General features: G+C 37.4%; 1 protein-coding gene across 7 annotated transcripts in view; it reads left to right on the plus strand.

The window, feature by feature from the left end:
- Positions 1 to 17,045, plus strand: part of LOC149822457 (5'-AMP-activated protein kinase-like protein) — a 121,308-nt gene extending 104,263 nt beyond the window's left edge. For 3 of the 7 annotated variants that reach the window (XM_089980986.1, XM_089980989.1, XM_089980990.1), the window contains 5 exons: positions 10,637 to 10,756; positions 10,966 to 11,090; positions 12,445 to 12,496; positions 13,881 to 13,997; positions 16,627 to 17,045. In XM_089980986.1, the coding sequence (XP_089837112.1) occupies positions 10,637 to 10,756; positions 10,966 to 11,090; positions 12,445 to 12,496; positions 13,881 to 13,979 (396 nt within the window). In that variant the 3' untranslated portion in view covers positions 13,980 to 13,997; positions 16,627 to 17,045. Of the gene's footprint in view, positions 1 to 10,636; positions 10,757 to 10,965; positions 11,091 to 12,444; positions 12,497 to 13,880; positions 13,998 to 16,577 lie in introns of all 7 variants that reach the window. The other 4 variants (XR_016426021.1, XR_016426022.1, XM_089980988.1 and 1 more) reach the window with 4 other exon arrangements.
- The last annotated feature ends 384 nt before the right edge of the window (positions 17,046 to 17,429 follow it).

The raw sequence follows: 17,429 nt of genomic DNA on the forward strand, positions 1-17,429 counted from the left end.
TCTCTAACGTTTCGTTCCTGAGAACGTTTTGAAATTTTGGATAAGGGTTTCTTTTGAAATCCCTCTTTTGTACAAACTTTAATTATTAAAAACCTTGTTTTGAATCTATGTGGTTTCAATGCTTATATGGAGATACAAATCTTTTGTGTAAAGGAAAGTTCTCCCTTAATGCGCCTAAGGTTCGTTGACTTGTTATTTCAAACACCATTTTTCGTTGAATTGCCATTTTAAAACTCTGGAAAAGGATTGATTGCCAAGGATTTAAATTTTTCTTAAAAGATTACAAGTTTGGGATTTTGAGGTGTTACAATAATATACCGAATAAATGTGGATAATGGTTGTGCATATCGATTTCAAGCTCCTAGGTGCACTCATCCAGCCCGTGATGTTGCCACTGCACTTTCACAAACGAAATCGTCTTGCTCCAAAGTATTCGTTCCTGGCGATCCACAATTTCCGCCGGTCTCTCCTCTATCATCAAGTTCGGTTGTACGTTGACTGCCTCATACTAGATAACATGTGAGGGGTCTGATATATACTTCCTGTACATCGAAACATGAAAAACATTGTGGATTTGAGAAAACTAAGGCAGAAGTGCCACTCGATTCGCTGACTCACCAACCCGCTCAAGGATCTCAAAAAGTCCTATATGCCGAGGACTAAGCTTTTCCTTTTTTTCAAACGTGCGATATCCGAACACGTACTCAACTAGTACAAAATTGAGCTCCCTATGTCGTTGATCGACATAACTCTTTTGTTAGCTCTGTGCAACAATCAACTGTTGGCGAATCATTCACACCTAATCTGAATATTGCTGGACCGCCTCTTGAGATTCTACCGTTCTAATGCCAACCTCATCCCAACATACCGGAGATCTACGAGGTCTACCATACAGAGCTTTATACGGGACCGTACCAATACTAGCTTGATAACTATTGTTGTATGAAAAATTTTCAAGCTTCACATGCTTATCCCAGTCTCCAACCCAATCTAACGCGTATGCTCTCAACATGTCCTCAAGAGTCTGGATCATACTCTTTGTCTGTCCATCGGTCTGTGGATGAAAAGTTGTAATAAACTTCAGTTTGATGCCCAAGGCTTTCTGCAACTGGTGCCAGAAACGAGATATAAAGCGAGAATCTTGATCCAACATGATCGAAAGTGGTACCCCGTGTAGTTTGACGATCTCATCAATGTACAAATCTACCAAGCTCTTACTCACCTTGATCGGCAAAAAATATGTACTCTTTGTCAGATGGTCTACTATCACCCAGATAGCATCATGCTGACGACCGGTCCTCGACAAACCTAATGTGAAGTCCATCGATATGTCGTTCTACTTCCACTCGGGGATGTCCAACGATTGTAACAATCCACCAGGCCTCTGGTGCTCGATCTTAACTTACTGACAAGACATCACGACACAAATGCTGCAATGTCCCGTTTCATCCCATGCCACTAATAAGTTCGCTGGAGATCCTTGAACATCTTTGTATTGCCAGGATAAACAGAATACTTTGACATGTGGGCCTCACACATCAACTCCTCCCGAAGAGCCTTCGAAACCCACTTTCGGTATTGAGATCTACGTGAAACTTGTTCATGTGGACGCGAAATCGTGGGATCGTGGACTTATGGTGTTCCAAAAGAATTTTGCCTCCATTCTTTCTCTCTCTCCGTCTTCTTCTCTTTCTCTCTCTCTTTCTCTTCTTCTTTCGTATCTATGGAATATGAACAAGAAATTGTTTTCATTCCAGTAAGACTCAACAATAGCATGTAATGTGGGCATCCATAGTGAAACATAAAATTTGGAAAAGGGGTCTATGGAGTTTGGTGGATGATACCGAGAAAGAACCAAAGCTTGTACTTACCAAGAATGAAAACGATAAAGAAGTGACGCTTCAAGGAGATGACATGAACAAAGCCATTGCCGACTACGAAAGAAGATGAAAAGAGTGGAAGATGGGTCTCTCCAAAATCATGGGTGACTCATCAATAGTATGAACATAAAAAGTGTTCTAGTTTAGCAAAATTTGAATTTGCTAGTGATTCTTGGAAGTATCCCCAAGATATGTATTGTCTAAGAGATATAGCTTATGTATGTAACGTCCAAAATAAGACGAGGACCATGACCCAAGGTGTAATGCCCCAAAATTTAACCCAAAATTTTTGAGATTTTTTTTTCAAGGTAGCAGAAGTATTCTAATTTAAACAAGCTAAGCATTTCAGGCGCATCACAGGAATCCTTAAAGCAATTACCATTCATTTAATTTCTAATAAAAAGTTTGAAACATAAGGTCAGAGTTTCTGAATGACTGATCAATATAATTAATAATAGTCAAATTAACTTTTGACATCCCGGGAACACAATAGATCATATTATCTAGGTCCGCACACCATCCCGCAATCGCTCTTGATCTTTTATTCTTCTCCTGAAAAATAATAAAGTAATTTGTGTCAGACTCCAACCAGTTTGCGTAGGGAATACTATGATTTTGCAGAAGTATTGTGTAACAAGTATGCAATGTGATGAAATTACTATGGACAGTAAAGCATGATACTATGCATGACATGGATGAATAAGTAACAGGAAACTAATTTATTACATATCATGAATCATCATCTAATCAAATAAATAAATCACAGGTGTAAATAATTAATCACATGCTCAATTATCTAATCACAAGTTAACATATCAAAGTACTAAGCTTACAATGTTTTGTCTGAGTGATAAGAAGTAAAATTTAATGTTTCTCTTGAATTATCCCACGGGTACTCACAGGCCAAGGCAACCGTAACAGAAGAGAACATTCAGGGGTTTATTATGCATTGGCGTTTTATTAACCCGAATGTCTAACTAAAACTGAAATCCTAAGAGAGCGGTTGAATAACCGAGAGAATCTCTCAAAGGCCGAACAAACATGATGCATCCCTAACTTCTTTAGAAGAACGTGGAGCTACCGCCTATGACAAATTTTATAGTCCGGGTCCCTAACTTCGGGAACTGGGGACCAACGAGCCATTACCGCTTGAAGCAAGAAGCACATGTCCCCGAAATTGTGTACCACCTACCCTCTCCAAGGTAAGCTCGAATCTGAGTGTGTTGCTCTCTTATTAATTTATATTTCTCGATGTATCTGTGTTTTTCCAGATCCAGTAGCTCAAAGACACTGAAGTTTTTCCAAAATTAAATCATACCACCGGAGTAGTAGATCCCCCACCATTCATACCTTAAGTAGGTATGTAACCAAAACTTTAACCATTTAATTGTGCAAACCTACTCAGAGTGGTCAGGTACCTTTAAACCATCAAACACTAATGCCTCGATACCTCTAAACCAGACAGGCAGGAATACTAACTTTGCATTTTCTTATATCTTAATATTAGAAGCTCAGGGCCCCCAATCGGGACTTCCGACTCTCCTGCTTGGCCTCTTAGGGGCCAACAACATCTGACCCGCAGGCTCAGACATAAGTTCTTTATTTGATAAGTTTAAGTAAGTAACCCTTCCAATTAAATCACGAAAGAGTGATTCTAAAACTTCATGCTAATAGCCATTTCATCGGGCCTCATATTAGTATTACTCAATCCCGAACCTAACCCTTTATAGGAGTAGTATTCATACAACACCATAGGTACAACAAAAGTGTGACATGAATTGAGCGCTTGTGTGTGTGTTGCAGTCTTGTGCAAGAATCACCAACTGGGTATGTCAATAGCAAGAATTTAGTTATTACCCCTAAACCGGTTCTAAGTGCAAAATCTCTAGACCATATTCTTAAATGAAAATCATAACTTGCCACATGGTAAAAGTCGATAACTAATGAATAATTATCTTATATTAGTTAACATAGTGGTTCAATTAAAAACCTAGATTTTCCTGTTATAGAAATTAACGACCACTGAATTTATTTTCAATACCTTTATGACAAAATGCCTAACATTATCGATACACCTCAAAACATAAACACAATTTAAGCTATGTTAGGTGGTTCACATCGCAAGCACGGTCAATATTTCAGAACCAATTGCAGATCAAGTCTAAGTATGTAGGAAAATGCGGAGAATACAAGCATGCTGTCATGTGTTACCAAATATTCAGAACTCAGCTATATATATAATAACAAATAGAGTTATCAACATATACTCAGTAACATTGAAACAGAGTTACCGGAAGTGCCTAGGCACATGGGGAAGCGCGCTTCCCCGAAGCGCGTTTCAGAAGCGCGAAACGTTGTGCTTCCTAAACGTGCAGGGAAGCGCGCTTCCCATAAATGGGAAGCGTGTTTCCCTTTTATGGGAAACACATTTTTCATTTATGGGAAGCACACTTCCCCCCACGCTCCCCCCTCGCTTCTCTATTTTTTTTATTTTTTTTATTAATTTTTTTTTGTAATTTTATTTTTTTTGCTTCCCCCTTGCTTCCGGTTCGCTTCCTAGGTGCTTCCGAGACGGTTCGTAATTTTCTTCTAAGTCATCCCATCCTTCCCGCTTCCTAAAATTTTGAAAGTGCCTCGCTTCCCGTATCGCTTCCACGCTTCCCACTTCCTCAAATTTTCTTCTAAGTCTGGGAGAAAAATCGTTTGAGGCTCGATTTTTAGACTGATGTCTTTGAGTCTGGGCTTGGCCTAGGTCCTATCAACTAGGTCAAAATGAACCAATCTAAACGTGAAAAAGTTTTATTTCTGACCTTTAAATTCAAGCAAAATTTGAGCGAAATTCGGGTTATTTTCGGGAGAATTTCAGAAGCGAAATTCGAGTTATATATCGTTAGATGCGTTTCAAAATTCTGAGCGTAACGATATTTTATTTTCCTCGATTCAGGCTACGGTTGGCCTGAAAATCACATCTTTTCAAAAATTGAGCAGTTTGTTGGTTCGGATCCGGACTTGGATCAGAACAGATCTGATGGATTTGATCCAAATTAATATGGATTTGGACTCCATCCAAGAACCATATTAATCTGGATTTCATCTAGCTCAAGACCCATTTGGATTTTGAGATGGATTTGGATCTTAGATGTGGATTCAGATCCAAATCCATGCCCAACGGTTTTTCCAACTTTAAATTGATCAGAAACCTTTAAATTGGGGTTTATTAATGTTAAGAAACCTCCTAAGTTAATTTGATAAATTTTGGAAGCTTCTGGAAATTTATTTAGTATTTAATATTAATTAATTAATTTAATGTAATTCCGAAAATTTAATTTGAAAATTGTTTAGGACTCAAAGTAGAGCCATTAAACCCATATAAAATCACTTCGGAAGTGTTTTGGTTCAATAATATAATTTTTGGAAGCTTTTATGTATTTATTTATTTATAATAAATAAATAAATAAATAAATAAATAATTATTTTTAATTAATTCCATGATTTATTTTTTTAGAGTGTTTAGGACTCTTAGTAGAGCCTTTAAACATACCTAGAAGCATCTAAGAAGGTTGGAGAAGCATGGAGTTTCAAATAAAATAAAACTTTGAAAAAGTCAAACTTAAGAGTTTTGAAATTTTTGGAAAACTCTAAGAGAGCAGAGAGTTTCAGCTGGGGCTGCACTCTCTTCTCCAGCCCATCTAGAGCTCTATAAGTAGATCAAAAAAAGGGGGAAGAAAGAGAAAGAGAAGGAAAAAGAGAGGAAGAGAGAGAGAGAAAATGAGAGGAGGAAGAAGAGGGCTTTCTTTTTTGATCATCCATCGTTTTCCACCATTATTCTTGTTTTTTTTCGATCTACGGTAAAGGTACGAGTTCTTTCTTTTGATTCAAATAGGGAAAAGATCCTAAATCTGATTTATGGGATATTTTTGAAGGAAATCATGAATCTGATTTAGGTTCCCATAATCAACCTATGTAATATCGATATATGCATGTCTGGACATGTGTATTTCAGATTTTTAAACCCCTTTTCTCCTGGCAAAACCATGCTTTATGACCGATGCATATATATATATATATATATATATATATATATATATATATATATATATATATATATATATATGTCAAATCTGTTGAAAAACTGTGTTCGATAATAAATCTGGGTATTTATTATGCAAACCAGTTTGTAAATCTATGATAGGATAAACCTGTGTCCAGCATGCTTAATCTCATACAAATATGTATCTGATTCAAGAACCGTGTTTCTTGTTTGTGTACGCTAAAACATGCTGTAATCTGAGTCTTATTATATATTTATATTATTTTCATAATGGGCATGTTGTACGGCTCTTTTTTTATTTGATTCAAGAACCGTGTTTCTTGTTTGTGTACGCTAAAACATGCTGTAATCTGAGTCTTATTATATATTTATATTATTTTCATAATGGGCATGTTGTACGATTCTTTTTTTTTTTTCTCGTGGGATTCTATAGGCAAAGGACTTAGTTTAGTGTTTATGAATCTACAAGAATCAGTCTTCTTTTGCTGAGATTGAATTGGATTAGGATGGTAAACTGGGCATACACATGTTGGGCCGCATCACTGTTCTTGAACTAGGTCTCACGTTGGGCTAAAATCAGAATCTGTTTGAGTAGGATTCGATTTATTTGGCCCATCCTAAATCTGTGTTTACCATTGATTTGAATATATAAAGTGTATATCACCTTGAAAATTTTATACCTAACAGAACAAATATAATTATTTCCTGGTTTATGTTGGATCAGAAATTTTTGTACCAAAGTTTGTTTTGCTGCCATACTTTATTGTGGTTAAACATGATTAGATCATAGTGTAAAACTGGAAATTCAACTTGTGTTTTATTGTTTGGTAAGATAAGCTAGTGCACTGTTACCTTGTGTAGGGACGTTGCAGGTTTAAAAACTCATGGGTATGCTGTGCACCTGGCAGCATGCCTGTCAACAAAAAGAAATTTTTTTTCTCTGGACAGACTTAGTATGCAGAATACTCTGGGCAGGCTGGTGGTCTGCTAGGCGCAGGGCCTGAGCCCTAGCCGACGGCTCAGCCTGGTCAAATTTTTTTTTTTTTAAAAATAGAAAACAAAGTTTTGATTATGAAAGCACAAAAAAAACAAATGGGGACTGTTGGTGTGTTGATTGGGCAGCCATATGTTGGCAGAGCCCAGCCGACTGGTCGGCTGGGCTTGGTTTGGACATATTTGAACAAAAAAAATGTTAGTAAAGTGATGAAACACTTGGGGGTTTTTGCCGAATTAGAAAATCGGAATTTTTTTCGCATGTGTTGAATGTAGATTCATACTTATTACACATTTCAAAAGAATTTTCGATGTGGATAATGTACCGGATTATGTAGATCTAATATTAAGATTTGTATACATTAGATATGTTGTCATAAGTTGATGAAAGTTCAGTCTAGTGCACTAAATTTTCAGATTTTACCTGTTATCAATGTTTCGGTTATGTGCATGTTAGAATTTGAGTTCGCATTAAATAATTACTTGTTCCCTTAATTGTGATATATTGGTTTCTGAAAAACAAGTTGTTCATGGTTCAGCACCATGCACAACTTGAGGGAGGCTGGAAAAAAGTCGTCATTATGTATATGTCTGAGTTACCAGTCGAGGAAGCGGGAGCGGGAAGCGATACGGGAAGCGGGAGCGGGAAGCTAGGCACTTTAAAAAATTTAGGAAGCGGGGAAGTGTGGGACCACTTAGAAGAAAATTCTGAACTGTCTCGGAAGCGACCTAGGAAGCGAACCGGAAGCGAGGGGAAGCGAAAAATGAAAAAATGGGGAAGCGAGGGGGAAGCGTGGGGGAAGCGTCCTTCCCATAAGAGGGAAGCGCGCTTCCCAAAAAAGGGGGACGCTTCCCCTCACGCTTCGGAAGCGCGACGTTTCGCGCTTCCGAAGCGCGCTTCCCCTTTTGCCTAGGCGCTTCCGGTAACTCTGGTCCAGACCCAATTAGTGTATAATGTAAATTAGCATGCTATTAAGGGGTATTTCTGTACCCTAGTTTTATACACTTAACACATTAATAGAATGAAAGGTGCAGCCACGATGGACTGACGCCCTCTCTCTCTCTCTCTCTCTCTCTCTCGATGACAGGCCTGTACAGAAGAACAAGGGCTCCTTTTTGACAGGTAGGCATTGCACCCATTGAAAATAAGATGAGAGAGAATCATTTACAGTGGTTTGGACATATTCAGCGAAGGCCTAATGATGCTCCAATTAGAAGGATGGAGAAATGGGAAAATATATTAGTTAAAAGAGGTCGGGGTAGGCTAGGAAGACTTGGATGGAGATGATAGGAAAGGATATGAATGCTTTGAACCTATGTAACAGGGATTCGGCAAGCAGGGTGCCGCACCCGCGTCGACGCGACTCGACGCGGGTGCGGCACCGGGTGCGGTCAACCCGACCGTGGGTGCGTTGACTGCACCCAGGGTCATTTCGGTCCTTTTTTTTTGGATTTTTTTTTTTAAAAATTTTTGCCCTATGAAATAATGTTGGAATCAGAAAATACTGTTGGTCTTTTTCTCTCTTTCTATTTTTCTAGGGCGAGAAAATACTGTTGGAATCAGAAACATCACGATTTACAAGACTCTACTTCTTTGGGTAAAAATTCATACCGGCCAGGTGTTCAAACTAAAATCTACCACCCTTGTCTTACTCAACAAAGTTGGACTACAAAAGCCTCACTGCTCATGCGTCTTAGATGAGACCACCATCTCGGCCAGCCATCTTCAAAACCAACGGTTAAGATCGAATTGGACTCGGCCTTTCATGGACAAAGACCACACCAAGCAGTCATCATTGATTTGATTCTTTACTTATTCGTAGAGGCACCGTGGCATTCTCTTGTTGGTGTTAGATATAAAAAGACTGACAACCCAAATTTATTTTCAAGTGTAATTGATGATGGCTATCTTTTAGCAGCCCAACCAACGCGCAAAATCTCTTGGAATGACCTGAAGTTCTTCCCCTCAACATCTTTTTGTGAAGAGCTAATAATAATGGCATGAAGAATTATTGGAGATTCTCCTGCAACTCTGAGTGAAAGTATTCATTGCCATCTGTCTCAAAGGTTTGCATATCCCAATCCCATGTAGGTTGGGTCCGGATTGGCTGCAATCACATGGCACAAAATTTGTGCATTAAGCACTGATTGCCTTGGGCCCCACAACTGACAGACCCTGTCCCTAAGATAGAGGATGATCAAGTACTTCGTGCACAAATATTTGTGTCCAAACCAAGTCCGACGGATTGACACCCCTAACCACCAACGATGGTTGTGATATGCAGACTTGGGATTGAACTAGCTTAATGGACATGGGCCTAGCAAAGTGCATTCTTTTCAGTTGGGTGCAATGACGTAGAGGGCACATGTTTTTTTTTATCCTTTTCAGTTGGGCGTGGCTCGAAGACAAAGTGCATATATTGATTTGACGGATTTGGGGCTCAAGCTTGACTGGTACCAGACCTAGGATTGAACACTACTGAGCCTAGCCAACCCGGCGTAGAGATGGTTTTTTCCCTAGTCCTGAAAAATCCTTGGAGACGTCCACACAAACGACGGATGCGCGGAAGCCCTTTCAGTGCGTCCTGGGGACGCAAAATGGGTGTCCACCCCCTTATATATATATTTACATTTTTGCCCCTGCCGCACCCCGCACCCAGGTTTTTTGGAAGTGCCGAATCCCCGCACCCGCACCCGCACCCGCACCCGCACCCGCACCCGCACCCGCACCCGCACCCGCACCCGCACCCATGTGACATAGCTTTGAACCTCACCGAGGACATGACATTGAATATAAATGATTGGAGGAGAAGGATTCATGTGGAAGACCCAGAATGATTTTCTTTTTTGGTTCATATCGCCGACCCCAATTGTTTTGGGATGAAGGCGTAGTTGTTGTTGTATTTTTATAGTCAATATGACTTGGGACAGCCCAACTAGTTGGGGGCTAGCCTAACCTCTACTTGGGCTGCTCCCTTTGTCTTATTCTTTAGTCTTCTTCTCTTGTATTATTATTGTCTTTTTGTGTCTTCTCTTTTTTCTATATAAGGGGATCTTCCCCATTGTAGTAGGTATGCTTTTCTAAGCACTTTGTTAATGTGAAACATATGATATTTTACTTGTGAGTTGTTAGTGTGATTCTCCTTGTGAGATTGTGTGGGTCCATAAGTGACCACCTTGCTTTTGTGATTCATTGTAGCCTTAGTGGCACTCTATTGTGATTTTGTTGGTTTCCTTACACTAACCACTTGCATCATTTGGTACATCATGTCTTTAATAACCAACTCCCTGACGTACTTATTGCTTTGCAACATAAGTTATTTTTTTAAAACTAATTCTTAAGCCTTTGCCTTGCAACATAAGCTCATTATTTTCTTAAAAGCTAATTCTTAAGACTTTGCCTTGCAACATAAGCTCCTTATTTCCTTAAAAACTAATTGTTAAGCCTTTCTTGAAGTTGATACTCCTAAATGATTTACAGACAATAGAGACTAATTCTTAAAACTTTGCTTTGCAACATATGCTCCTTATTTCCTTAAAAACTAATTGTTAAGCCTTTCTTGAAGTTGAAACTCCTGACTGTTTATAGACAATAGAGACTAGATAGTTAGATACAATCTTTTTGTGTTTGTTGAGCCCTAATTATGATTCAGCTCATTTAAGAATAATTGTTAAATTGCATGGGGGATCAAGATTTTGCTTTTGATTGCAGGTTGCTTTATCCATTCTACAAACAAAAGCTACAAAAGAGACTGACAAAGCAATGAGGCTTATTTCTGAAAAAGATGCTCTGTTAAATTCTCTTGAGGAGAATCTGTCAGGGCTAAAAGAGGTACGTATGTGTTTGATTCTCTGTGTTTTTTATATTATTATTAAGAGTCAATGCATATGTTATTCATGGGGAAACCATTTGATAAGAATTTAAAGCTTTTCTAGTGCAGTATTCATCTTGAACATGTCACTAGTCGCTATTCTTCGGCCAAGCTGTATGCCACCACTTGTTTCCTTGCGTAGGATAACCAAATTACTTCCTTTTAGTAGGTTCGTATTGAGTACCAGGGTGATGGTACAATAGTTGAGGTAGCAGGCAGCTTCAATGGTTGGCATCATCCAATAAGAATGGAACCCGATACAACTTCAGGGATCACAACTCCAAATGGATCAAGGTTTTCTATTCAACTTTTTTTCTCCACATCTTAACCTAAAGAATTTTCTTGTTTCATTTTATTCAATTTTTTAGTGATAATAGGATTCAGTTATGTAAAATAAGCCTCCTCAAAGTATTCTCCTATATTATAATATAGGACTGGCTTCTTATTCCACTAAGACTTGCTAGTTTCCTATATTCTATAGTTTGAATATTCTGGTCTCTCGCTTTTATATAGACGGTGTTGCTTCCTATGTCACATAGGTGCGGGTGTGGATGCGGTGATGCGGCACTTTAAAAAAACTTGGGTGCGGGAGTGCGGGGAGGATATATATATATATATATATATATAATTGTTAACAGTTTTAAGTTAACGCTACGTGTATTTGTATGCATTTATGTATATATATATATAATATAGATAAAAATGGACTTGATTAGGGTTAATTGAATCTACTTTTGGATAGAAATGGACCTCGGTGTGGTTGACTTCACCTAACACAAAGGAAGTTGTGTCCAAGTGTCGCACCCGCCTGGGTGCGGGTGCGAAGAGTCCATGTGACATATATATATATATATATATATATATATATATATATAGCTCAACTGTGTAAAATAAATATATGTTAATTTTTTATGTTAACTGATAATTTAATGGGCATTTGATTTTTGTTTTTAATTTGACCATACAAATGTGATCTACATGCTTGGTTTTATAAGAATTGGCTCTTAGATTGTCCGATTATGATACATAAATAGGATTTTTTAAGGCTTGAAAATCAACAACTCAGAATTTTCGTAAATGTTCAAGCATCCAAAAGTCGCCTTTTTTTGTTGTTGGGAAAACATGATCGAACAGTTGTTTCCTAGAAAATGAACCATGCTGAATACATCGGGATGGATGAATTTGCAAAAAGTGTCAAAAGCACCCAGTTCACATGAATTTTATACAATAGCGTGGTTCACACGAATTTTATACAATATCGTGTTAATATTTCGTGCTATTGAAGGCACAAAACTATTAAGCTGGAAATCATAGGTTCAAGCATTATGGACCAAATCTGACTATATAGATGTGTTCAGCATGGTGTAAAGACAACCACCTGCCTCTCACATCTAACCTCTCTACATCACTTTGTGGTCAGCATTGCCTGATTAGAACAAGCAGAGTGGGTGTATTTGATGTTGATAATTTCTGAGAGAAGAGAAACTGTTATTATTTTTAGGTTGTCTTCTTTCTAGCTAGTAACTATGATTATTGATGTTGTTGTTGTTGTTATTATTGTTATTTCCTTTCCTCTCCTCTTTTGCATTATAAAGTTATACCTTTGTTTCAACCCTTATTGTCTTATTTGTTTTAACATTTGTTGCAGGTTGTCGATGTGGTGGTCAACTACCTTATGGCTTTATCCTGGAGTTTATGAGGTCATGAGCATAGAACATTTTGTTGATTGTTCTTTAGTTTCATAGTTCAAAATCTGATAATGTTCTCATGCTCTAAGTGGAGTGAGTTTTTTATAATCATATTACTGAATGCAGTATTATTCATATCAACTGGGTACTGATACCTTCTATATACTTGTTCTAGGTCGGTGCTATTCTCCTAATCACTTTTCATTTATTGTTTGGAAACACCATCTTTTTGGTGAGAAAGAGAGAGAGCTCCCAAAGGGGACATCCAAGATTAATAGTTGCTTCTACATTTTACCTTCTATACATTCTCTCGTGTCAAACCAAGTGTATCTGTTATGTGTCCCATACCCATGTTATGTGACATAGTAGTTAGATAATGCTCTATGCTGAGTTAAGTGAATGATGAAGCTTAAGGTATCATCTTGTGAGCCAATCTGTGAAGAGGCTAATTGTTGCATACTATTGGATTATTGTGGCCTTTGAGTGGATGCCATGGATATGAGAAAGCATGCTGGTGATCAACTGGAACCCAAGGTGTGTGTCTAAATAAAAAAATTGAACTGATAGATTCTCTCTATCCATATACATGTGGCAAACAATATTTGAAGATCTAGGCGTGGTGGTGTAGGAAGAATACTGGCACCACGTCTTGAATAATTGTGTTGACCTCACCTCTAATACACACACACACACACACTACATGCAGTATGTGTTGTTGAGATGTAAAGTTAACCTTAGTCAATGAGTCCCAATATTATGTGAGCCAAAAAACTTAGCAGATGGGATATGTTGATCATCTCCTACCAGAACATGGTTTACCAGTTCTAGAAACCCACAAAATGATGGATTCTATATCTTATTAATATGCATAGTAGGCTGTGGATTATCACTACTGCTTTACATATATCATCATAAATAATGGCCAAACTGCCAGTCATTAGTTCTTTGATAGGAGAATAGAAGGTAATATTTCCATAGGTCGTGAGAATCATATATCATATCTCTACAATTAGCAGTTTCTAACAAAATACTTGTAATTTAGTAAAATATGTTCTTGGGCCACTTTTTGTGCTGCTATCTAATTTTGATTCTTGTATTATAAAGGCCTCCCTTTGGATTGTGGTTTTGTTTTAATCATACAAATACTTTCTTTTATAAAAGGAGGAATTGAATTATTTGGAATTTTTGATGAGCATAGTGTCCATTTTATTTAGTGATGTTGTTTGTAGTGTGTAGCATGTTTTACATGTTTTAGTTATTTTTATTTATTTCTCATGTGAAGCCTTTTGTTATGTAAAACTCTTTGGTATCAAGGCATGGTCTTGCTTTCCTGACTGTCATATTTAAGTTTGAACAACCCTCCATAATCTGGTGCTATGATTTTTTTCTCTGACAGATAAAGTTTATCATTGATGGCACCTGGAGAGTTGATTCTCGACAAGAGCACATTGTACATGGCAGCATAGAGAACAACATTCTAAGAGTTGATAGATGATATGGTTATTCACTTAAGGTAATTTAGGGATATTGGTAGTTTGTAATGGTTCAGGACATACAGGTTGGGACATTTGGAACAATGCATTATTTTTTAATCTTTTGTATATTTTTAGATTTATGTTAAGCATGATTAAGTTAACCATGTTTCACATTGCTGGTAGATAGTGTGACTAGCTTACTAATTTCCAGAAGATGATGGGCAGAAAATTTGGCACACTTGAGATTTCGTGTATTTTATACAATAAAAGAACCTTTACACAAATAGTTCAAGGAACGTGCCAATCATTTGAATTACATGCCTGCCGTTAAATTAATAAAACATTAAGAACAAAAGAAACATTATGTTGCAACTATACCAGAGTAAAGATTTCTAATACCTTCCCCTAACAATATTTTTTTGAAGAATCCTCTTCCTAACAGGAAACGATTGACCTTTGAATAGCCTTCAATAAACTTTTTATCCATATAATTTCAGGTACAACTCCTGTCAGAGTATATTCGGTTATTGGTGGTCACTACTGTACATTCTAATTATATTTGTGCATCTGTTTGTCACACTGATGACTTTGATAGTTACTTTGTCTTTTGGTCCCCTAAGTGAGAAAACGTGTGACTAGTGCATATCCAAACTCTCAAGAGCTTGATTGCAACTTACCACCTGATCTTGATTTCTAGGACACCTGACCTGTTTAGATGATATCAAAGGTTTGTAGTATTGTTGTTATGAGGGTTCTTTCTAGGTATTTGATGTTGCATTGCATGAATTGAGCGAGGATATGGAAGATTACAAAATTTTTCAAGTATTTTTAATTATTGCTTGGCAGTTTTCAAAGTTTCTAAGCTGTTGATCATATTTATTATATATAATATATATCTAATATAAGCTATATAATTAATGGGTGCTTCTATTATGGTACTGTACCACCATAACTTATGGTGGTACAGAGCATGGATTTAAGCTCCAAGAGCAAAATCTAAACTTGGGATCTTGGTTAACATGTTCCATTTACTATTTTCATGGTTAAAGTTGACTCGAACACAATGGTTTATATCATTTTTAAACCACCCTCTTTCATGAATTGTGACTTGTGAGCCATAGATTTTTCACCATCTAAACAATGACATCTTGTGGTATATTAAACATGATAAAACCTTCTAACACAGTAAATAAACCATGCTAGACACATCTGTATGGTTGGATCTTACACTTGGTGGTTAGATCTGTTAAAGTGTGTGTGTGTGTGTGTGTGTGTATATATATATATAACCCACTAAGGGTATTTTAGTCATTTCATCATATGTAATTAGTTGTGCTCATTAGGGTCACTTTAGGTATTTTGTTTTTTATGTATATAATTTCCTTTAGCTTAAAAGCTAAATGCCATCATAGTCTTTATCCCATAGAGTCGTTGGGACCTCCCCAACTTCCCTATTTCTTGGTGTTTGAGATGGTCCCAGTGTTTGAGATGGTCCCAAGGCTGTATGAGATGTGTGTTGTGTATATATAGGGATTGAACCCCTTTGTAAATTTTATGCTTGTTCTCAAGCACTATCAATAGATTCTTTATATATTTTTATTATCTCTTGCCCATAAGCGGCATTGTGTATGTGATTGTGTCTTGACCCATAAGCGGTCTCCATTTGTGTATGTTATACTTGCCCTTAAGCGGTATTTGTTTGTATTTGCCATATTTCATTACAAGATCCATCAAAACAAGTGTATACCGACATATGGTGTAATGGTAGAGAACCAACATATATTTACCCATAATTAATATATTGATGTTTAAACTAAACCATTGTTCTTTGAAACAACGGTATAGATTGTGAGCTATGTCGCATAGGTGCGGGTGCGGCGATGCGGCACTTTAAAAAAACTTGGGGGGCTCAAGCTACCCCTTATTTTTTTTAATGTGGGGGGGCTCGAGGTACCCCCTTTTCATAGTTTTGTTTTGTGCTCCAAAATGAACTCGGCCAGAGTTGACTGAGTCCATATTTTGACCGAGTCCATTTTGGACAGATATGACCCTGGGTGTGGTTGACTGCACCCAGGGTCATTTTGACCGCAGTGGGTGTGTCACCCTATTGGGTGAATCCCTGTGACATAGATTGTGAGGGTTAAGGGCTCAACGTTAACCAAATATTGACATGGCAATGTGCACAAGTATGGCGCATTAAGTTGCATCACTTGGTTATAGAAACTCCAAATTATATAAGGTCAATGTTATTTTCTGATAGAATGGAGGCATCATGATATAGTGGCCTAAGCTTAAGGCAAGTCTGCTGTTACTAATCAAGCCTGAAATTTGCCATGTAATCTGCATGTTTATTGTACCGCTACTGCATTTGTTTTTTTATCTGTACTCATTTTTGGTTGTCAGGTATAAAAGTATCTCTCTTGCTGAATAGCCTTTTATCTGTCTATAAGCCATTTTTCTCATTTTTATTGTCTAATTTCCATTAAGCAGGTTGGTAACCTACTCGTTGATGTAGCTTAGGTTTTTATTCACTGTTAAGCAAGTTGATAACTCACATGTTTGATCTTTCTATTATAGCCTATGTTTAATCACTTCAAAGTATTTGATTTTTTAGATAGGTTGTTCTCAATTGAAAAGAACACATCTTATAGCATTGGGATGGAACAGCAGGTGCAAAGAACAAGAAGATGCCTGTGAAGCCTTTTGGTTGAGCCCTAAATCCCTTGGTAAGATGCCACAAACTCTTGTTTGACAGTTTCCTCAGAAAATGACACTGGGACATCTGAAAATGAAAGGGAACAAAAGATAACAACAGTAAGGTTAGTGACACTGACCCACGTAGAACTGAGACAAGTCTCCATCATTTGGTGCTGCCTGATGTACAAAATTCAAATTCAAAGGTTGTTTGGACAGATAATGTATGTGTTCCTCCCCCCATCTGTCTTTGTCCGATAGGAGGATTTTTCTAGCAGGACAAGAAAGAACAGACCAAATTCAGTTGTTTATATGTTAATATTCTTTCTCAGACATAATCTGGTAGACGTTTGACGCCTTGTTAAATGATAAAGCCCATTTCTTTGTGGCAACTGACTTTTGTTATTTTGGTCTTTCTCTTTCTTGTCAAGTTTTTTATCGACTTGTACAGTTACAAAGTGTTTATGGAAGTTGATGTTTATACCAAATTAAGTTAAAATAATGCAGATTGCAAGAGATATTATGCACTGACAAAGACGTAGATGACACTTTGACAAACATAGCCAATTTACAACCCAAAATGTGACAAATCTAGCCAATTGTTTTTTCTTGACGGTTTTACCTTTTTGTCGCCTGAAAAAATCAAGCGCCATGTAAGGTGCCTGAAAAAATCAAGATTTTGACCAAACAAAATAGCAAAACTGCCAAGAAAGAAGTAAATTGGCCTTGTTTGTTATATTTTATAGTTCGCGTCAGTTATGGTATTGTGCTAAAAA

Source organism: Nuphar pumila, chromosome 11, assembly GCF_984573655.1.
Source record: "Nuphar pumila chromosome 11, dmNupPumi1.hap1.1, whole genome shotgun sequence".
In the NCBI taxonomy this organism is placed as follows: Eukaryota; Viridiplantae; Streptophyta; class Magnoliopsida; order Nymphaeales; family Nymphaeaceae; genus Nuphar; species Nuphar pumila.